The sequence below is a fragment of the Marmota monax genome, unplaced genomic scaffold, assembly GCF_021218885.2.
Source record: "Marmota monax isolate L192 unplaced genomic scaffold, Marmota_monax_Labrador192_F-V1.1 WCK01_AAM20220418_F8-fsc00215, whole genome shotgun sequence".
NCBI classification, from domain to species: domain Eukaryota; kingdom Metazoa; phylum Chordata; class Mammalia; order Rodentia; family Sciuridae; genus Marmota; species Marmota monax.
In genome coordinates, this window is record NW_026695214.1 from 2,058,966 (window position 1) to 2,075,257 (window position 16,292).

The window sequence follows — 16,292 nt, forward strand, 5'->3', positions numbered from 1 at the left end:
CCAGCCATTTGCCTTCCTACAGCCGCCCTTCACCCATGCGTCCCTCAAGCCTCAGGTCCAGCTCCGGGAAGTAGGGACCATGTTAGGGATCAGAGGGGGCCCTTACCCTAGCTCCCAGGGCTGACCCCAACCTCAGGGCTGCCCTGCCCTGGAGTCCACTGGCCCCTCGAGATTTGGGGAGGGCTTTCCAATCAGCACTACCTGGGGAGTGACTTCAGAGTGCCCTGGCCATGCACCCTGGGGTCCCTGCGGCACTGGGGCTCTCTGAGCCTGGTCCCCGAGAGCTGTGTGCTTTTGTGAGTGGGGCATCGGCCCACATGCTGCGGGCCCTGCAGCCCAGACGCACCCGGCCACCCAAGAGGAGGCCCAACCACAGGAGGTTCCTGCACAACCAGATCTGCAGGTAGGAGGACAGTGGGAGGAGGGGACAGGTGGGGGGCAGTGGGAGGAGGGGACAGGTGGAGGGCACTGGGAGGAGGGGACAGGTGGAGGGACAGTGGGAGGAGGCGACAGGTGGGGTGGACAGTGGGAGGAGAGGACAGGTGGTGGGCAGTGGGAGGAGGGGACAGGTGGTGGGCAGTGGGAGGAGGGGCCAGGTGGGGGCAGTGGGAGGAAGGGCCAGGTGGGGGGCAGTGGGAGGAGGGGACAGGTGAGAGACAGTGGGAGGAGGGGACAGGTGAGACACAGTGGGAGGAGGGGACAGGTGGGGGGCAGTGGGAGGAGGGGACAGGTGGGGTGGACAGTGGGAGGAGGGGCCAGGTGGGGACAATGGGAGGAGGGGCCAGGTGGGGGACAGTGGGAGGAAAGGCCAGGTGGTGGACAGTGGGAGGAGGGGACAGGTGGGGGACAGTGGGAGGAGGGGACAGGTGGGGGGGGACAGTGGGAGGAGAGGTCATGTCCTGGGGGCAGAGTTTGGAGAGGATCAAAGGCCCCACAGGACAGGAGTGGACGGAGAGCTGGATCAAGGGTCATTCAGTATGCATTTATTGAGTGCCCCTGTGTGCTTGGCCTGTGCCATGGCCTGGAGACCCCTACCTTCCTAAAGTAAGGGTCCTCATGGGGGTGGCAGATAGGAAGGAAGGACCCAAGTAAATATCACTGCGTGCATGGACGACCTTGAAACGTGGTGCTAAGGGAAGGTGGTGAGCCACCAAGGCAGCGTTGTGCGGGACTCCACGTTCCATAGCAGGCAGATCCATAGACAGAGCCTAAGGCAGCCCCAGGGCCACTGGGGGGCTCGCAGGTTAGGGCTTGCCTTGAGGGTGATGAAAGCCTGGGCGCTGGGGAGCGGTGGTGGCTGTACACGTCGTGCGCGTATTCACCGCCCCCGCCCCCCCCCCAGTCTCCTGCACTCTCTGAAATGGTGGCTTTGGGTACATTTTGCCTCCATTTAAAAATCTATGGATCTGTTAGAAGGGGACGCAGGCTTGGAGAGAGGGAGGATGGGGAGTGCGGGGGCGGCGCGGTGTGTTGAGGGAGGCGTCCCAGAGAAGGTGGTGTTCCGGAAAGACCAGCAGGGGCTGCGGGGAGGCCCTGGACGGCTGAGGGAGGAGGCCAGGCAGAGCCTGGGTAAAGGCCCGAGGCTGGGATAAGCGGCAGCTTCAGGCCAGCGTGGAGCCTGGGGGCCTGGCTGTGAGCACAGGCGCTGGGCGGGGGTCTCTGGCTGCTCTCTGAACAGAGCCTAGGAGTGAGGTTGCACTGAGAGCCGGCCCTGGTCCTGGGGAGGGACAATGAAGACGCCACCAGGGCCGGGGGTGGGGTGGGGAGTGGGATCCCACGGGGTGTTTTAGTGAGTTTTTATTTTACTTTTATTTTTTATTATTTGTTGTCCGAGGGACAGAACCCAGGGGTGCTTCACCACTGAGCCCCATCTCCAGCCTTTTTCATTTTTTATTTTGAGACAGGACCTCACTAAATTTTGAGACTGCCCTTGAACCTGTGACCCTCCTGTCCTCAGCCCTGGCCAGCACACCCAGCCCCTGCCGCACTTTAGAGTCAGGCTGCCACTCCTGCTCCCAGGCAGGACCCACTCATCCCCTCTGCTCAGGTATTTCCCTAGACTCTCCATGGCCCCTGCCAGGTTCCTGGGCTCTCCCCCTCCCCACCAGCCCCACCCTTGGGCTGCTGGTCTGTGGCCTGCTCCCTTTGCCCAGCACCGCCCTCCCCGTCTCTGCGGGGGCCTGGGGGCCTCTGTCCTTCAGCTTCAGTCTCAGTCCACCTCCCTCCCAGACCCTCCCCCCTGTGTTCCCCTCTAAACAGGACAGTAACAAGTACCTTGCTGTGGGCCAGGACATTTGCTGGGGCCTTGGCATACTGCATGTCACTGAATGCTCCCTAGAATCTCCCTGGAAGGTTCTGTCTTTGTCCCTGTGTCACAGAGGAGGAGGCTGAGAGAGGTGAACAAACGCGCCCAGGCAGCCTGCGGTCGGGGCCCACCCTCTGTGCCGGTGGTCAGTCCTGCCTGGACCCAGCTTCCCTGCCCACCTGATGGTGATGGCACTGAGGATGGGGGTGATGGTGGTGACAGTGCTCTACTCAGCTTTTCATTGCTGTGACCAAAAGACCTCACAGGAACAATATAGACACCTGGCGAGGTGGCACACACCTGTGGCCCCAACAACTCGGACTCCAGAGGCTGAGGCAGGAAAATCGAGAGTTCAAAGCCAGCCTCAGCAACTTATGAGGCCCTAAGCAACTTAGCAAGACCCTGTCTCAAACTTAAAAATATAAAGGGCCGGGGATGTGGCTCAGTGGTGAACTGTCCCTGGGTTCAATCCCTGCTACAGACGAAAAGAAAGAAAACCCAGAGAGAAGGGGAAGTTCCTGGGGGCTCATGGTTCAGAGGTTCAGCCCGTGGTTGGCTGACTCCACAGCTCTGGGCCCAAGGTGAGGCAGAGCGCCTGTGGTGGAGGGGCGCGGCACGGGAAAGCAGCTCAGGACAGGTCAGCCAGGAGGCAGAGAGCCCCACTCACCAGGGTCGAAAAGGCACAGCCCAGTGACATCCTCCAGCCATTCCCGAGGTGCCTACAGTCACCACCCAGTTAATTCCTACCAGGGGTCAGAGTGCTGCTAGGTAAGGCTCTCGTCACCTAGTGGCCTCCCCTCTGAGCTTTCCTGCAGGTCCCACAGCTGAGCTCTTGGGGACACCTCACAGTTGAGCCGTCACGTGATGACCGTGATGATGGTATGAGAGGGGAGATGATGGAGACGAGAACGGTGACGACGGGTGACGGTGGTGATGAGGTGGAGAGGATGACAGAGAGGTGGTGGTGACAGTCAAGGTGACAGTTGGTCTGAGGGTTATGTGGCTGGTGTGAAGAAGAGGATTATAATGTGCTGACCTTGACGTTGACCTTGGTGGCGATGGTGGTAGCTGACCGGGTGCCGGGCACAGAGAAGCACTTCCACGTTAGCACTAACGAGTGAGCCCTTGTGCGCGATGATGGTTAACTGATTAACCTACACCCCAGTCCTGGAAGGTTCTCAGATGAGGACTCTGAGACCCAGGGTGGTAGTGGACTTGGCCACAGACCCAGCTTCCTGTGAGTAGGGTGCCTCTCCCGGCCACCCAGAACCTTGCCCAGCAGGTCCTGGAACCAACCTTGAGTAAACGGGAGTCTATCCTACCTCAGCCCCAACGCCCAAGGCTCCGTCGCCAAATGCCTCCCACCACCACCACCACCACCAAAGAGGAAAGCTCATCTCCCCAACAAACCCAGCCCTGTGTTCTCGAACTGCCTTCGAACGCCTCAGAGCCCCCTGTCAACTGCTCCAGGCCCTTCTCATCTTGAGCCCCCAGCCCAGGGTTCCCGCGGCTCCCCCGTCTGGCCACACTTCCCCTGGGCAGGTAGATCCCAGGCAAGACCCCACCCTGTGCCAGGCTCTGCCCCACACTCCCCAGAGACCCAGGCTGCCCACCATGGTCTTGAGGGCTGGGCAGCCTGGAGCACATTCCCCTGGGACCTGGGCTCACCCTGAGAAAACCCGGGGGCGGAGGGCCGTCCTCAGCATCCCCGACCCTCAGGCCCTGCTCCCCCAGCAAGCCTCCCACCTTCTCCCTCGGCTCTCACCCTTTCTTGTGAACATTTCCAAACCTACAGAAAAGTCCAAGCAGTTGTCTGGTGCAGTGGCTCTCGACAGCCACCCCCAGGCCCCTAGAAGCACAGGCCAGCATCACCTGGGGAATGCAGACCCCACCCCCAAATAACAGAATCCGAAAGCAGCTCCAGCCAGGGCCCTTCGTTCCCAAGTCACCTGTAGGTGACTCTGAATTGTGCTCAAATCTGAGAACCTCTGGTCTGATCACTCAGACTTAGGTTCTACTCTTTTTTTCTTTAAATGTTTACTTATATATTTATAATGTAGATGGACACAATACCGTTATTTTATTTTTAAGTTGTGCTGAGGATTGAACCCAGTGCCTCACATGTGAGAGGCAAGTGCTGTGCCCCTGAGCCCCAGCCCCAGCCTTAGGTTTTAACTCTTGACAGCATTTAGCATATTTCCTTCATATATATTTCTTCTTCCTTCTCCTCTTCCTCCTCTCTTTTTTATCTCCCTTCTTCTCCTCCTCCTTTTTTTCTTTTTTTCTTTTTCTCCAGTATGCAGACTGAACCCAGGGCCTCACACAAGCTAGCCACACTTCTCCAAGCCCTTTTCATTTTTATTTTGAGACAAGGTTTCACCAAGTTGCTGAGGGTCTCATTAAGTTGCTGAGACTAGCCTCTAAGTTGTGAACCTCCAGCCCCAGCCTCCTGAGTAGCCAGCATTACAAGCATGTGCCACCATACCTGGATGGTGAGATATATATTGCAGAGCTGGGGATGGAACCCAGGGCCTCACACATGCCAGGCAAGTGCTCTACCACTGAGCCACATCCCCGGGCCCAGATATATGTTTAATTAATAATGTGGCAAAATACACATGACTTGTAACCCACCATTTTAGCCATTTTAAAGTGTACAGTTCAGTGGCATTTGATAGAGTCACCATGTTTTAGCCATCACCTCTGTCTAGTCCCAGTACATTCTGTCACTCCTATGAAGAAGCCACCCCCAGACCCCCTCCCCCAGCCCTGGAAAATCACTAATCTCTTTTTTCTCTCTTGGGATTTGCCTATTCTGGATATTTCATTCACATGGAATTATAGATATCAGATATATTTTTAAATAAGCCTTTTTATGGAAATTTAATATACACACCCACACCATTAGCAAAGAGCTCCATGAATCTCCCCACTAGTGTAATAAAGAGAACCCGCTTGTGTAATCCACACTCAGATCCAGAAGCCCAAGGCTTTCTCGCCCCAGGGGCCTGGTGGGTCTCTTCCCCTAGGCCGCGGTCCTGCCTTCTGTCCCCACTATCAGTTCATTCCCACTGGGGCTGTGTAGGGAAGGGTCACACAGCACAGCTGATGGGGCTCACTGCCTTCACCAGTGTGTGCACCCGTGTGTGTGTGTGTGTGTGTGTGTGTGTACATGTGCCTGTGGGAGCTCTGCCGTAACAAAGCACTGCAGACCCAGCAGCTTACACGACACTCATTCTCTTCTGGCTCCGGAGACTGGAAGTCCCAATCAGGGGGTGGGCTAGGTGGCTCCCTCTGACCTCTCTCCCTGGCTTGCACACACCTGCCTCCTTCTGACCTGATAGGCTCTTGCCTCTGTGCTTTAAACCTGACTCCTAGTCTCTTCTTCTTCTTCTTCTTCTTCTTTTTAAAAAAAAAAGACAGAGAATTTTTAATGTTTAGTTTTCGGCGGACATAACATCTTTGTATGTGGTGCTGAGGATCGAACCCGGGCCGCACGCATGCCAGGCGAGCGCGCTACCGCTTGAGCCACATCCCCAACCCCTCCTAGTCTCTTCTTCTTGGACTGGGACCCAGCCTAATGATTTCGTTTCACCTTAATCACCTCTCTGCAGGCCTCATCTGAAAATGCAGTCTCATCTGAGGTACTCAGACCTAGGAACTCAGTGTAAGAATTTTGGAGACACAGTGTAGTCTACAACAGTTCATGAAAGCCATCCAGATTGCCGAGAGTGTAGGAATGCTAGGGGAGAGATCCACAGGGTGGCTACTGCAGTTGGGAGATGCTGGAGACTCCAACCTGCGGTTGCTGGAGAAGCCAAGAAGAAGGCTGATCCAAAAGAATCCACAGGGCATCAATTTGACCATATCGTCATATTGATTGTCACATCAATATGATTGTGCCACCAGTCCATAGCACACCTTTTTGTGATGGGTGATGGGTAATGTGTGCACGCTGGGGTTTGAACCCAGGGCTTGGTGCATGCTAGGTAAGCACTCTATCAATGAGCTACAACCCCAGCTTTTTTATTTTTTGAGACAGGGACTCACTAAGTTACCCAGACTGGCCTTGATCTCATAATCCCCCTGCCTCAGTCTCCTGAGTACCTGACTAGAGGCATGAAACACCTTGCCCTGCACCTTTCTTTGAAAGCACTCCCATAAGACATTTTACAATTTTTTTTTTAGAAGAGAGAGGGAGAGAGAGAGAGAATTTTTAAATATTTATTTTTCAGTTTTCGGTGGACACAACATCTTTATTTTATTTTTATGTGGTGCTGAGGATCGAACCCAGCGCCCCGCGCATGCCAGGCGAGCGCGTTACCACTTGAGCCACATCCCCAGCCCTACACTTTTATATGTTGGAATAAAGTCATAATAAATCTTTAATGTCAAAAATGTGCCTACAGCTGGGCTGGAAGGGCTGCCTCTTCCACCCTCACAGCTATTCAGTTTCCCTTACCATACTGAAAAAAAAAAACAAAAACAAAAACAAAAAAAACAGAGCCAGGGCACAGAGATGAGCAGGAAGAAGAAAAATGGGATGGAAAGAGGGGACAAGTTGCTCCAGGGGTGCAGAAAGGAGAGGGGTCCTTTGTAGTCACACAGCTAACACCCGTCTCTCTTGCAGGCAATTCGCCAAGATTGAGGCTGCCACCCAGAGCCTGGCCCTATCCATCCTGTCCCAGGAGGCAACCCCCCAGAGAAAGCCAGCCAGAAGGCCACCCTTGCCGCCTCCATCTCCCTTCCTGGGGGTGGCTTGTGCTATGGCCCCCATGGAGGCACCCCATACCAGCGCCACCCTGAGCCTTGCTGCCCTAGAGGCCTCCACCCTTGACCTCTTCGATGACATTGCACTCACCCCAGACTGTCCTTCAGTGCCATGTGATCTGTCCTCACAGCCTCCGACTGCTGATACTCCCCAGCTGGCGTGGGATCTGTCCTGTCATGCTCTGGGCCAGGGAGACCTGAGGCAGCAGGACATAATGCTGGCACCACATTGCTCAGATCCTCTGCCTCTTACACAGCATGCCCAATGGGGAGAGTCTGAGACTGGGCATCTGGACTGGAGCTGGGTGGACAGGTGGGAAGTGCCTAGTACCTGGCATTCTCAGGGGATCCGCCAAGACTGGGGGACCCCATGATTATCAACTGCAATGCAGCCCAGGGCCCAGGACAAAGCAGAGGCCTCACCCAGAAGTCCCCTGACCTGTCCTCCACTCCTTTCCTGACAGACCCTGAGAAAACAAGCCAAGCCCAGACTCCTGCCTCGGGCCAGGCCCAGGGCCCCACCTCTGTCCCTTGGGGACTCACTGTGGGTTGCCTTCTCCCTTCTTTCTTCCCAGCCCCATCTTGGCATCTGTGGCTCCCTCTCACCGGGCTCATCTCTGCCTAGTGGTCTAGGCTCGTCGCAATTATTCCCAAGATCTACTGAGCGCCTACCGTGGGCCAGGCCAGGTGGAGGTGTGGAGGTACAGCAGAGGATACCCTGCCCTCCTGGCGCTCTCATTTGTGTGTTTGTGTGTGGAGGAGCCAACAATAAACGAGTACCCAGATAGGTCTTCAAAAACCAAGGTAAACCTCCAATTCCGGAGGGGAATTTCGAGCAGTGCATTCTTGCAAGGAGCCGGTCAGGGCAGCTCTGGGGCCTGGGGACAGGAAGGGCACACGCAAAGGCCCCGAGCCCTGAGGCGGACACCTGGCGGCGCGGTGCGGCGCGGCGCGGCGGGAAGGTGGGACCTGAGAGGCACCGAGGTCGGCCAAGGCCCACCATTAACAGGGAGGAACGCAGACTTAGTTCCAGGATACCTGGGAGCTCTGCCCTCTCACCACCCTGCTTGCCAAGTGCAACCACTCAAGGAGGAGGGGACCAACAGGGGGCCAACGGGGGACTCGCTTAGTCTCGGTCTTCCCTGCAAGGTCACCCGCGCGAGCCCCAGGCCTTCCGCGGCGCCCCGCCCTGCTCGCCGACACGCCCCCACGGCTCTCCAATGGTCGGGCGCGCGGCCTCCCCGCCCCGCCCCGGGCCAATCACGTTCTCAGGAAGACAGCCCCGCCCGCGCGGTGTCACGGAGGGCGGGGCGGGGCGGGCGCGTGAGGATTGGCCGGCGCGCGGCGGTTACCCCCTGGCCGCGGCGGGCCGTGCGTCCCGGACGGCCGGAGACCCACCGAGCGCGGTGCCCAGTCCCGCCCGGCCCGACCCCGGCGCCTCGGGTAAGTCCGCCCGCCGCGCAGAAGGGGAGGAGGCGGCGGCGCCCGGCGAGGTCCGCGTGGCCGAGAACTTCGGTGGCCGCGAGTGACCTGAGCCCTCCCGGGCGCTCGCGCCGCCTCCGAGTCCCGGGCCGAGTTCTGCGTCCTCCCGGCGGATGGGTGGGTTTGACCCCCACCTCCTCGAGGAGGAACCCGAGGTTCCGATAGAGTGAAACTTGCCCGGGGTCCTACAGCCAGGACGTCCATCTCAGAGCCCGGTCCCCGAGGCCACTTGGGGAAGTAGCCAGCTCGCCCTCGCCCCCTGCGGGCCAGAGGACTGTCGCACCCGCGGGCTCCTTCCGGACCTCTCCCCACGACACTCAGGTCCGGCTGCAGCCCAGACCTCCCTCCTCACATCTTATCCCCACACTGGTCCAAATACTTACTTCCCCAGACCAGCCCCCCTCGCCTCTGATCAGGTCCCCGCTAGTGTTCAGGTCCTGAACCACGCTGGGCCGGAAACCTGGGGTGTCTCCAGGCCCCTGAGTTTCTGTCCTGCCCTCCCGTTTTTTTTGTACCTCGGACAGAACCCAGGGGATCCTTCACCACTGAGCCACATCCCCAGCGCATTTTATTTTTTTATTTTGAGACAGGGTCTTGCTAAATTGCTTAGGGCCTGGCTAAATTTCTGAGACTGGCTTTGAACTTGGGATCCTTCTTCCTCAGCCTCCTGAGCCATTGGGATTACAGGCTTGCACCACCATCCCCTGCGACCTGCCCCCTCTTCTACATCTGCCCCCCAACCTAGTAGACCCCAGCCCCAATCTCCTGTCAAGGCTCCTCCTCCAATCCAGCCCCACCAAGGTCATGGAAGCCTTTTCGTTTTATTTATCTTGAAAACTTTTAAAGGGGAGTATATCACATATACAGAAAACAGTGCAAACCATAAATACACTGCTCAAATAAATCTTCACGAAGTGAACACCTGGTGTAAACAGTGATGGAACATTCTCCAGAAACCCTCAGGGTGCTTGACTATCTTAACATGTTTCACCACAAATTGGTTTTAGGTTCAACCCCCTACCTTTTTGGAGGGGGCATTGGAGATTGAACACAGGGGTGTTTTATTGTTGAGGTTTTTTTCTTTCGTTTTAAGATGGGGTCTCTCCAAGTTACTGAAGCTGGCCTTGAACTTGTGATCCTCCTTGGGCATTCCCACTATGCCAAGGAAATAGTCCTTTCTTTGTGTTTTTTCTTTCTTTCTTTCTTCTTTTTCTTCTTCTTTTTTTTTTTTTTAATGGGACTGGGGATGGAACCCAGGCCTCACACATGCTAGATAAGTGCTTTACTACTGAGCTACATCCCAGGCCTTTTATTTTGAGACAGGATCTTGCTAAGTTGCCCAGTCTGGCCTTGAACTTGCCATCCTCCTGCCTCAGTCTCCCAGGTTTCTGAGAGTACATGCATGGCCACTGCACTAGGCTTCTATATTTTTTCTCTACGGGACAACATAGTATACATTGTCCAAAATTCAAAAGGGTGAAACTCAAGTCTCCATCACACTGTTTCTCACCCAGTTTAGACCCAGTTTCCCACCTGAGTGTCTGGTCCTTGTAGCTGCCAGAGACAGTAGATAAAGATTTTGATATAAATGAAAATATTTCATACACTCTATTTTCCTTTTTTTTTTTTTTAACAGTACTACAGATTGAACCTGAAGGGTCTATACCACAGATGATACATCTCAGCCTTTTTGAGACAGATTCTCACTAAGTTGCTGAAATTGACCTAAAACTTGTGATCCTCCTGCCTCAGCCTCACAAGAACTGGGATTATAGGCATGCACCACTGCACTGGGCCTCCTTTTTCACTTCTCTTGAATTTTCCTTATCGTTAAAGAGCTTCCTGGTAGTTGTTTCTAGCTGCACAGAATTCTGTAGTAGCAGCCAGTGTCCTAACTGTGAACATTTAGATTTATTTCTGCTCCTTTGCCCTGCCAGAGTGCTGTGGTCAGTAACCTTCGTCATTTCACAGGGATGTCTGCCAGATAAAGACTTAGGGGCAGATTTCTGGGGCAGAGGGTTTGTGTATCTATCATTTTGAGAAATGGGGCCTTGTAGTTGTCACCTGGAGTCACTGTCCACACTGCTGCCAGCCTGAAGGGGAGCTCCTCAGTGTACTGACGCCCTCGGACTCCCTGAGCTGCCCACTCCCCTCACAGAGATTCCAGGGCCTAAGTGACCCACCAGGGAGCTCTCCAGCAAGGACCCTTGGATGGGCTGGGGCTGGAGGGGTCCCCAGAACCTTGTTGGAGGGGGTTGCATCTCTGTCCTGAAGACAAATAGAAGCCATGGGGTCCGGGTTGTGGGAATGGCAACAGGAGCAACAGCTTTGTTTTCTAAAAGATCATCTCTCTCTCTTCACTTCTTGGGAAGAGATTTCAAGTAATCACAGCACTTATCACAGTTGTAATTATGTGATTAAATACTTTGCTGTGGTTTTGTTTTAGGAGGGGGGTATCCATTACATTTTAAAAATTGAGATAAAATTCATAAAACACAAAATTCACCATTGCTCTGGGGTGTAGTGTAGTGGTAGAGCTTCACATGCACAGGGTCCTGAGCTCAGTCCCAGCACTACCAAACAAGTCACCAACATAGTCTTCTGTTCACTCTTAAAGTTGAGATGTTACACATAAAACACATTTTCTATGGTAGATATACTAAGTTTTAATAATAAACACCTGTGGGCTCAGCACTCAGCTTAAAAATATTAGCAGTTTATTGTTTAGTGCCTGCCTCCCCCACCCTGGTCCACACTTCACGGGGTCCCCACAGTCTCTGTTTCACAAATGAGTCAGTGAATGAGTGAGTGTGCGGAGCCACCATTCAGAGTGGCTTCCCACAAGTGAGCACAAACAAACCTTCCATGTGTAGTGAGAGACCTGCAGAAAAACGCCACCAGAACTCCCCCCACTGTGCAGCAGCGTGGGGACCCAGAAACAGGCCTCCTCGGGACACTGGCTGGGGCACACCTGGGACACACCAAGGTTCTTGGAGATGCTCTGATGGAGGGAGTCAGGCCAGACCTGGGGCAAGTCAGGGGCTCCCTGAGACTCAGTTTCCTCCCTTGTAGAAGGATTGCTGGGCAGGTAGCTTCACCAGTCCCATCCTCTTTCTTCTTTTTCTATTTTAAAAAAAGTGGTAAAATACATAGAACATAAAACCTGTGTGTGTGTGTGAGTGTGTGTGTGTGTGTGTGTGTGGTGCTGGAGTTGGAGCCCAAGGCTTCACCTGCTCTACAGCTGAGCTGCACTCCAGCCCAAAGACTTACCCTCTTCATTATAAAACGTGCAGCTAAGTAGCTCTTAGTACGTTCATGATGTTGTGCAACTGTCACTACTGCCTCAATCAGAACATTTTTGTCACCCTAAATTGAAATCTTGAATCCTTAACAGTCACCCCAGGTTCCTCCTGCCCCAGTCCCTGGCAGCTGCCACTCTGCTTTCCTGCTCTGGGTTAGCCTATTCTGGATATTTCTTACAAGTAGAAACACACACCGAGCGGCCTTGTTACTGACCTCTCACTGAGAATATGTGGTGTGACGCCTTGGTCCTTCGTTCCCTTGTAGGGCTGAAGGACACCCGCTGGGGTGTGCCATCTTCTTTCTTTCTTCCTTTTTTTTGAGAGAGAGAATTTTTAAAATCTATTTTTTTTCCTAGTTCTCGGCGGACACAACATCTTTGTTGGTATGTGGTGCTGAGGATCGAACCCGGGCCGCACGCAAGCCAGGCGAGCGCGCTACCGCTTGAGCCACATCCCCAGCCCTGTTTGCCATCCTCTTTCCAAGACCTGGGAGGGAGTCTGCCAGTGTATTCTGCACTGGGTGAACGGGGGAGGGAGAAGAGCCAGCGGCCACCCTGGGAAGTCAGGTTCAAAGGCTCTGCAAGCCCCGCAGCTGCAAGGGGTGGGGTGGGGAGAGCCACAGCCTGGAGAGTGCAGTCCTTTTCTCTCAAGGGGCACATCCCAACTCTGTGTGTCCCTGGGAAGGTCACTTCACTGCTTGGTCCTTAGTTTCCCCAGAGGTGAGGTACAGTTGAGGCTTCACGTAGAAGCCTCATGGGAGGGCGCTGGACACATGGCAGAGCATGAGCCCAGAACCCTGTTAGTGGCAGGTGGAAACTAAGGTCATAGAAATGCTTGCTGATGTACAGTCTCCAGGATGGAGAGGTCTGGGAGGGTGACACTGGGGACCATGATGGTCAGGGCCACAAAGGCTTCCCAGAGAAGCGTCCTCCTAGCTGAAGAAGATGGGAAGAAGATGCAGGAGATCAGTAGATGCAAAGGTCTGGAGTAAGCAAGTCCGGGGTGAGGACCCCAGGCGGAAACCATGCCCACCCTGGATGGGAACTGCAGAATGTGCTGGACTCCCTCCCTGCTGAGCCTGCCCCCTGCCTGTCTCCCACTTGAAGGAATGGCAGCAGCCAGGACCAGCCTGGGCCGAGTCCTCCCGGGATCCTCCATTCTGTTCCTCTGTGACATGCAGGAGAGATTTCGTCACAGTATCGTCTACTTCCCACAGATTGTCTCTGTGGCTGCTCGAATGCTCAGGGTATGTGTCAGCCGATTACCTGGATCAGAAGTCCAGGCCCAGCCTCCTCCTTCAGACCCGGGGTCCAGGCCCAGCCTCCTCCCTCAGACCCAGGGTCTAGGCCCAGCCTCCTCCCTCAGACCAGGGTCCAGGCAGCCTCCTCCCTCACAGGCCATAGACCATCTTTCTTCAGACCTAGGGTCCAGGCCCCAGCCTTCCTCCCTCAGAATAAGGCCTTTGTTCCCTCTCTCTGGCACAGGTGGCCCGACTGCTGCAAGTCCCAGCCCTGCTGACAGAGCAGTACCCACAAGGCCTAGGCCCCACAGTCCCAGAGCTGGGGGCTGAGGGCCTTCAGCCAGTAAGCAAGACCTGCTTCAGCATGGTGCCCACCCTGCAGCGGGAGCTGGACAGCCGGCCCCAGCTTCAGTCAGTGCTGCTGTGTGGCATTGAGGCCCAGGTTTGCATCTTGGTAAGATTCCGCACTGATCCCCTGGGGCCCCACATTCTCACCTGTAGGGACCTCCTCTGACCGGGGACTTACTTCCTAACCTGGGCCCCTGCTCTGATGTGAGCCTCCCTCAGCCCCATTCTGGGTCCCCAGTTCTGACCCAGCCCCTCACTTGGGCCCCTGGTTCTGGCCTGGGTTTGGTTCTGACCTTTCTCCACCCTAGCACACAACTCTGGACCTCCTCGAACGGGGGCTGCAGGTCCACATTGTGGTGGACGCCTGCTCCTCACGCAGGTGAGAGTCCCTCCCAGGAGAGGATGTGTGTGGGGGTCAACTGGGGCCACGTGCCACATGTGCACATGAGTATCAGGTGTCTTTGCCACAGCATGGACCCCTGCCCTCTCTTCCTCGGACTTGCTTACAGTCAGGTGGACCGGCTGACAGCGCTGGCCCGAATGAGGCAGAGTGGTGCCTTCCTCTCCACCAGCGAAGGACTCATCATGCAGCTTGTGAGGGATGCTGCCCACCCCAAGTTCAGGGAGGTAATGGATCCTGGTGTCCCCTTGCTGGGCCACCCTGCACAGGAGAATGTGTATGGGCGTGGGGTAGGCTAAATTCTGGTGGAGGATTGCTCGCCACCATGATACATAAATGAAAGGACATGTCAGATGCCCATAAAGACTCCAGAGAACAAGAGGGATGATGTGGGGTGTTGGAGTGCAGAGGAGGGGCTTACATGGGGTGGTTCAGGAGGCTTCTGAAGTTGGTGGTTTAGAATGAAATAAGGAAGCCAGGCGGACATGGGGTGGACAGTCCAGCAGAGACCCTGTGAGCAGAACCCCTTGACACCCTGATACCCACCGCCAACTCTTCATGCCCTGGGCTTTTGCCCCATTGGGTGCTGGTGCCCATCCTCACCCTCTTCTGGTGCCTGACCAAATGCTAGTGTGCTCTCCCCACCACACCTTCAAACCCCTAGGCCTCAAGATGATGGGAAAAGACTCAAACTAGAAAGCCCCAGTTCTTGCCCCTCCCCTTCCTTACGTGCTGTTGAGCATCTGTTGAGCATCTGTTGAGCCACGTGGTTTGGCCAGGCAATGGCAGAATCAGCCCTCCTGGAGCAAGTAATGCAGTGTGGAGACAAAAAGCCAATCCATGTTCAATAACAGGTTGTGACCCGGAGCTGGAATGTGCAGAGGGCGATGATAGGTCATCTGGAACCCAAAACCTGGAGGGTAGGAGCAGTCAGTTCCTTCCCTGGTGCAGGGAACAGCTGGGATAAAGCCCAGAGGGTGGGACTGAGCTTGCCTTATTTGAGGAACTGTATGTTGGAGGACATAGTCGGTGCTGGGCAGGTATGCGGAAGAGGCAAAGAAGGCAGGAGGTAGAGCCACTTCTTGGCAACGATTTGGGATTTTAGCACTAGGCAGTCATCAGGGTTTTACACAGTAGAGCTGACCATAGTCAGATCAGCAAATAAAAAGATTTTCTGCTAAAAGGATGGGTCAGGTTGAGGGGAGAGGGAGTCCAGCAAGGGGGCAACTTCAGGCATCGCGGCAAGCAGTGATAGGGGCTTCACTAGGGTAGAAGCAGTGCAGATACAGCCTTGGTTTTTGTTGTTTAATTTTCCAGAGATAAACTTGGTGGAACTTTTTGATGGATGAAATGTGGTTGGTTGTTCATATCCAATAGGTAGTTAGGATAAATGGGTTGGAGTTCAGGGGGCAAAGCCTGGGCTGGATTTTGGGAATCAAAGACCAGAAGAGTGATGGAGAAAGGAAATAACTGAAGAGGAAGTGTAGACCAGAATCCCTGGACAAAGCCATCCCTGTTTAGTGGTGCAAGCCAGCAAATCAGACTGAGATGGTTTGAAGTTATGACTTAAACCAGACAGATGTGATGAAAAGGAGGCCCTGGGAAAGCTTTTGAGAAGAGAGAAGAGTTGACTTAGTCAGCGGCTGCCAAGAGTGTCAGGGAAGGTGAAGATGGAGATGTGTCCCTCTGATGTGTCATCATGCAGATGGGGACCCTTGAAGACTTCCTGACTCCTCCCTCCCTCTACAGATCCAGAAGATCATTAAGGAGCCCGTCCCGGACAGCGGGCTGTTGGGCCTCTTCCAAGGCCAGAACCCCCTTTTCTGATGAATCTCCAGCCCTAACTTGAGGGGATACCACCCTCCTGTTACCCCATGGAAGTGCTCTTCCCCCATCCCTGTATCCCAAGAGTGGTGCCGTCCACCAGAGGTACCGCCCCCTTGGGAGGGGAGGCGTGGTTATGCCTTCCCATTGGGCAATTCTTCCCGGAAATGCAAATGAAATTCCTGGGAGCTGGGCGGGAATTGGCTGAGAGCGAGGTGGGGGTGGGGCTGGGCCCCGGGCCACTTCAAGGGCCTGAACGGGGAGGGGGAAATAGTATTACAGACTGGGACCCGGACTCGCAGAATAAACATTGATGTGGCTGTAGACCGAACCATTATTGGGTTTGGGGGGTTTCCTGGGGGCGACTGGGGTCCGCGGGTGGGAGAAAGAGGGGTCCTAAGCAAGTGGGGAGGGGGAGGTGCCTTTTCTCAGTCTGTGCAAGGCACTGGCGAGGACCGGCCGCTGCCACATCTGCACGGAAGCCGGCGCATCTGCACGGGAAAAAGCACCGCTGGCCGGGGTCGCCGCCACGCTGCGCCCCCATCGGCGCGGTGCGCGCACGCCCAGCCCGGCTGGCTCGCAGACACGCGCTCGCTGTGCCTCCCCCGGCCAGCCCCCACG

The 16,292-nt window shown here is 55.3% G+C and overlaps 2 protein-coding genes across 14 annotated transcripts; both read left to right on the forward strand.

The window, feature by feature from the left end:
* Nucleotides 1-230: 230 nt before the first annotated feature.
* Nucleotides 231-7,858, forward strand: CUNH19orf85 (chromosome unknown C19orf85 homolog). The gene is made up of 2 exons (XM_058574767.1): nucleotides 231-403; nucleotides 6,936-7,858. The coding sequence occupies exons 1-2, from the start codon at nucleotides 231-233 to the stop codon at nucleotides 7,447-7,449; spliced, it is 687 nt and encodes a 228-aa protein (XP_058430750.1). The 3' UTR covers nucleotides 7,450-7,858.
* Nucleotides 7,859-8,395: 537 nt separating this feature from the next.
* Nucleotides 8,396-15,995, forward strand: Isoc2 (isochorismatase domain containing 2). 13 transcript variants are annotated; one of them, XM_046431092.2, is made up of 8 exons: nucleotides 8,408-8,518; nucleotides 12,216-12,242; nucleotides 12,966-13,105; nucleotides 13,344-13,553; nucleotides 13,756-13,826; nucleotides 13,918-14,074; nucleotides 14,702-14,767; nucleotides 15,553-15,995. In XM_046431092.2, the coding sequence occupies exons 3-8, from the start codon at nucleotides 12,968-12,970 to the stop codon at nucleotides 15,694-15,696; spliced, it is 786 nt and encodes a 261-aa protein (XP_046287048.1). In that variant the 5' UTR covers nucleotides 8,408-8,518; nucleotides 12,216-12,242; nucleotides 12,966-12,967; the 3' UTR covers nucleotides 15,697-15,995. The 13 variants fall into 13 exon arrangements, with proteins under 13 accessions (XP_046287049.1, XP_046287048.1, XP_058430755.1 ...); XM_058574772.1 differs by having other exon boundaries at nucleotides 15,597-15,995; XM_058574771.1 differs by having other exon boundaries at nucleotides 8,409-8,518; nucleotides 13,957-14,074.
* The last annotated feature ends 297 nt before the right edge of the window (nucleotides 15,996-16,292 follow it).

Bases quoted from the DNA above. Each gene is read 5' to 3' on its own strand.
- Isoc2 (XM_046431093.2), top strand. From the start codon at position 12,968: ATGGCAGCAGCCAGGACCAGCCTGGGCCGAGTCCTCCCGGGATCCTCC. The intron at 13,827-13,917 runs GTGAGAGTCCCT...TCTTTGCCACAG, and splicing joins GACGCCTGCTCCTCACGCAG to CATGGACCCCTGCCCTCTCT. The intron at 14,075-14,701 runs GTAATGGATCCT...GTTCAATAACAG, and splicing joins CCCACCCCAAGTTCAGGGAG to GTTGTGACCCGGAGCTGGAA.
- CUNH19orf85 (XM_058574767.1), top strand. From the start codon at position 231: ATGCACCCTGGGGTCCCTGCGGCACTGGGGCTCTCTGAGCCTGGTCCC. The intron at 404-6,935 runs GTAGGAGGACAG...TCTCTCTTGCAG, and splicing joins CTGCACAACCAGATCTGCAG to GCAATTCGCCAAGATTGAGG.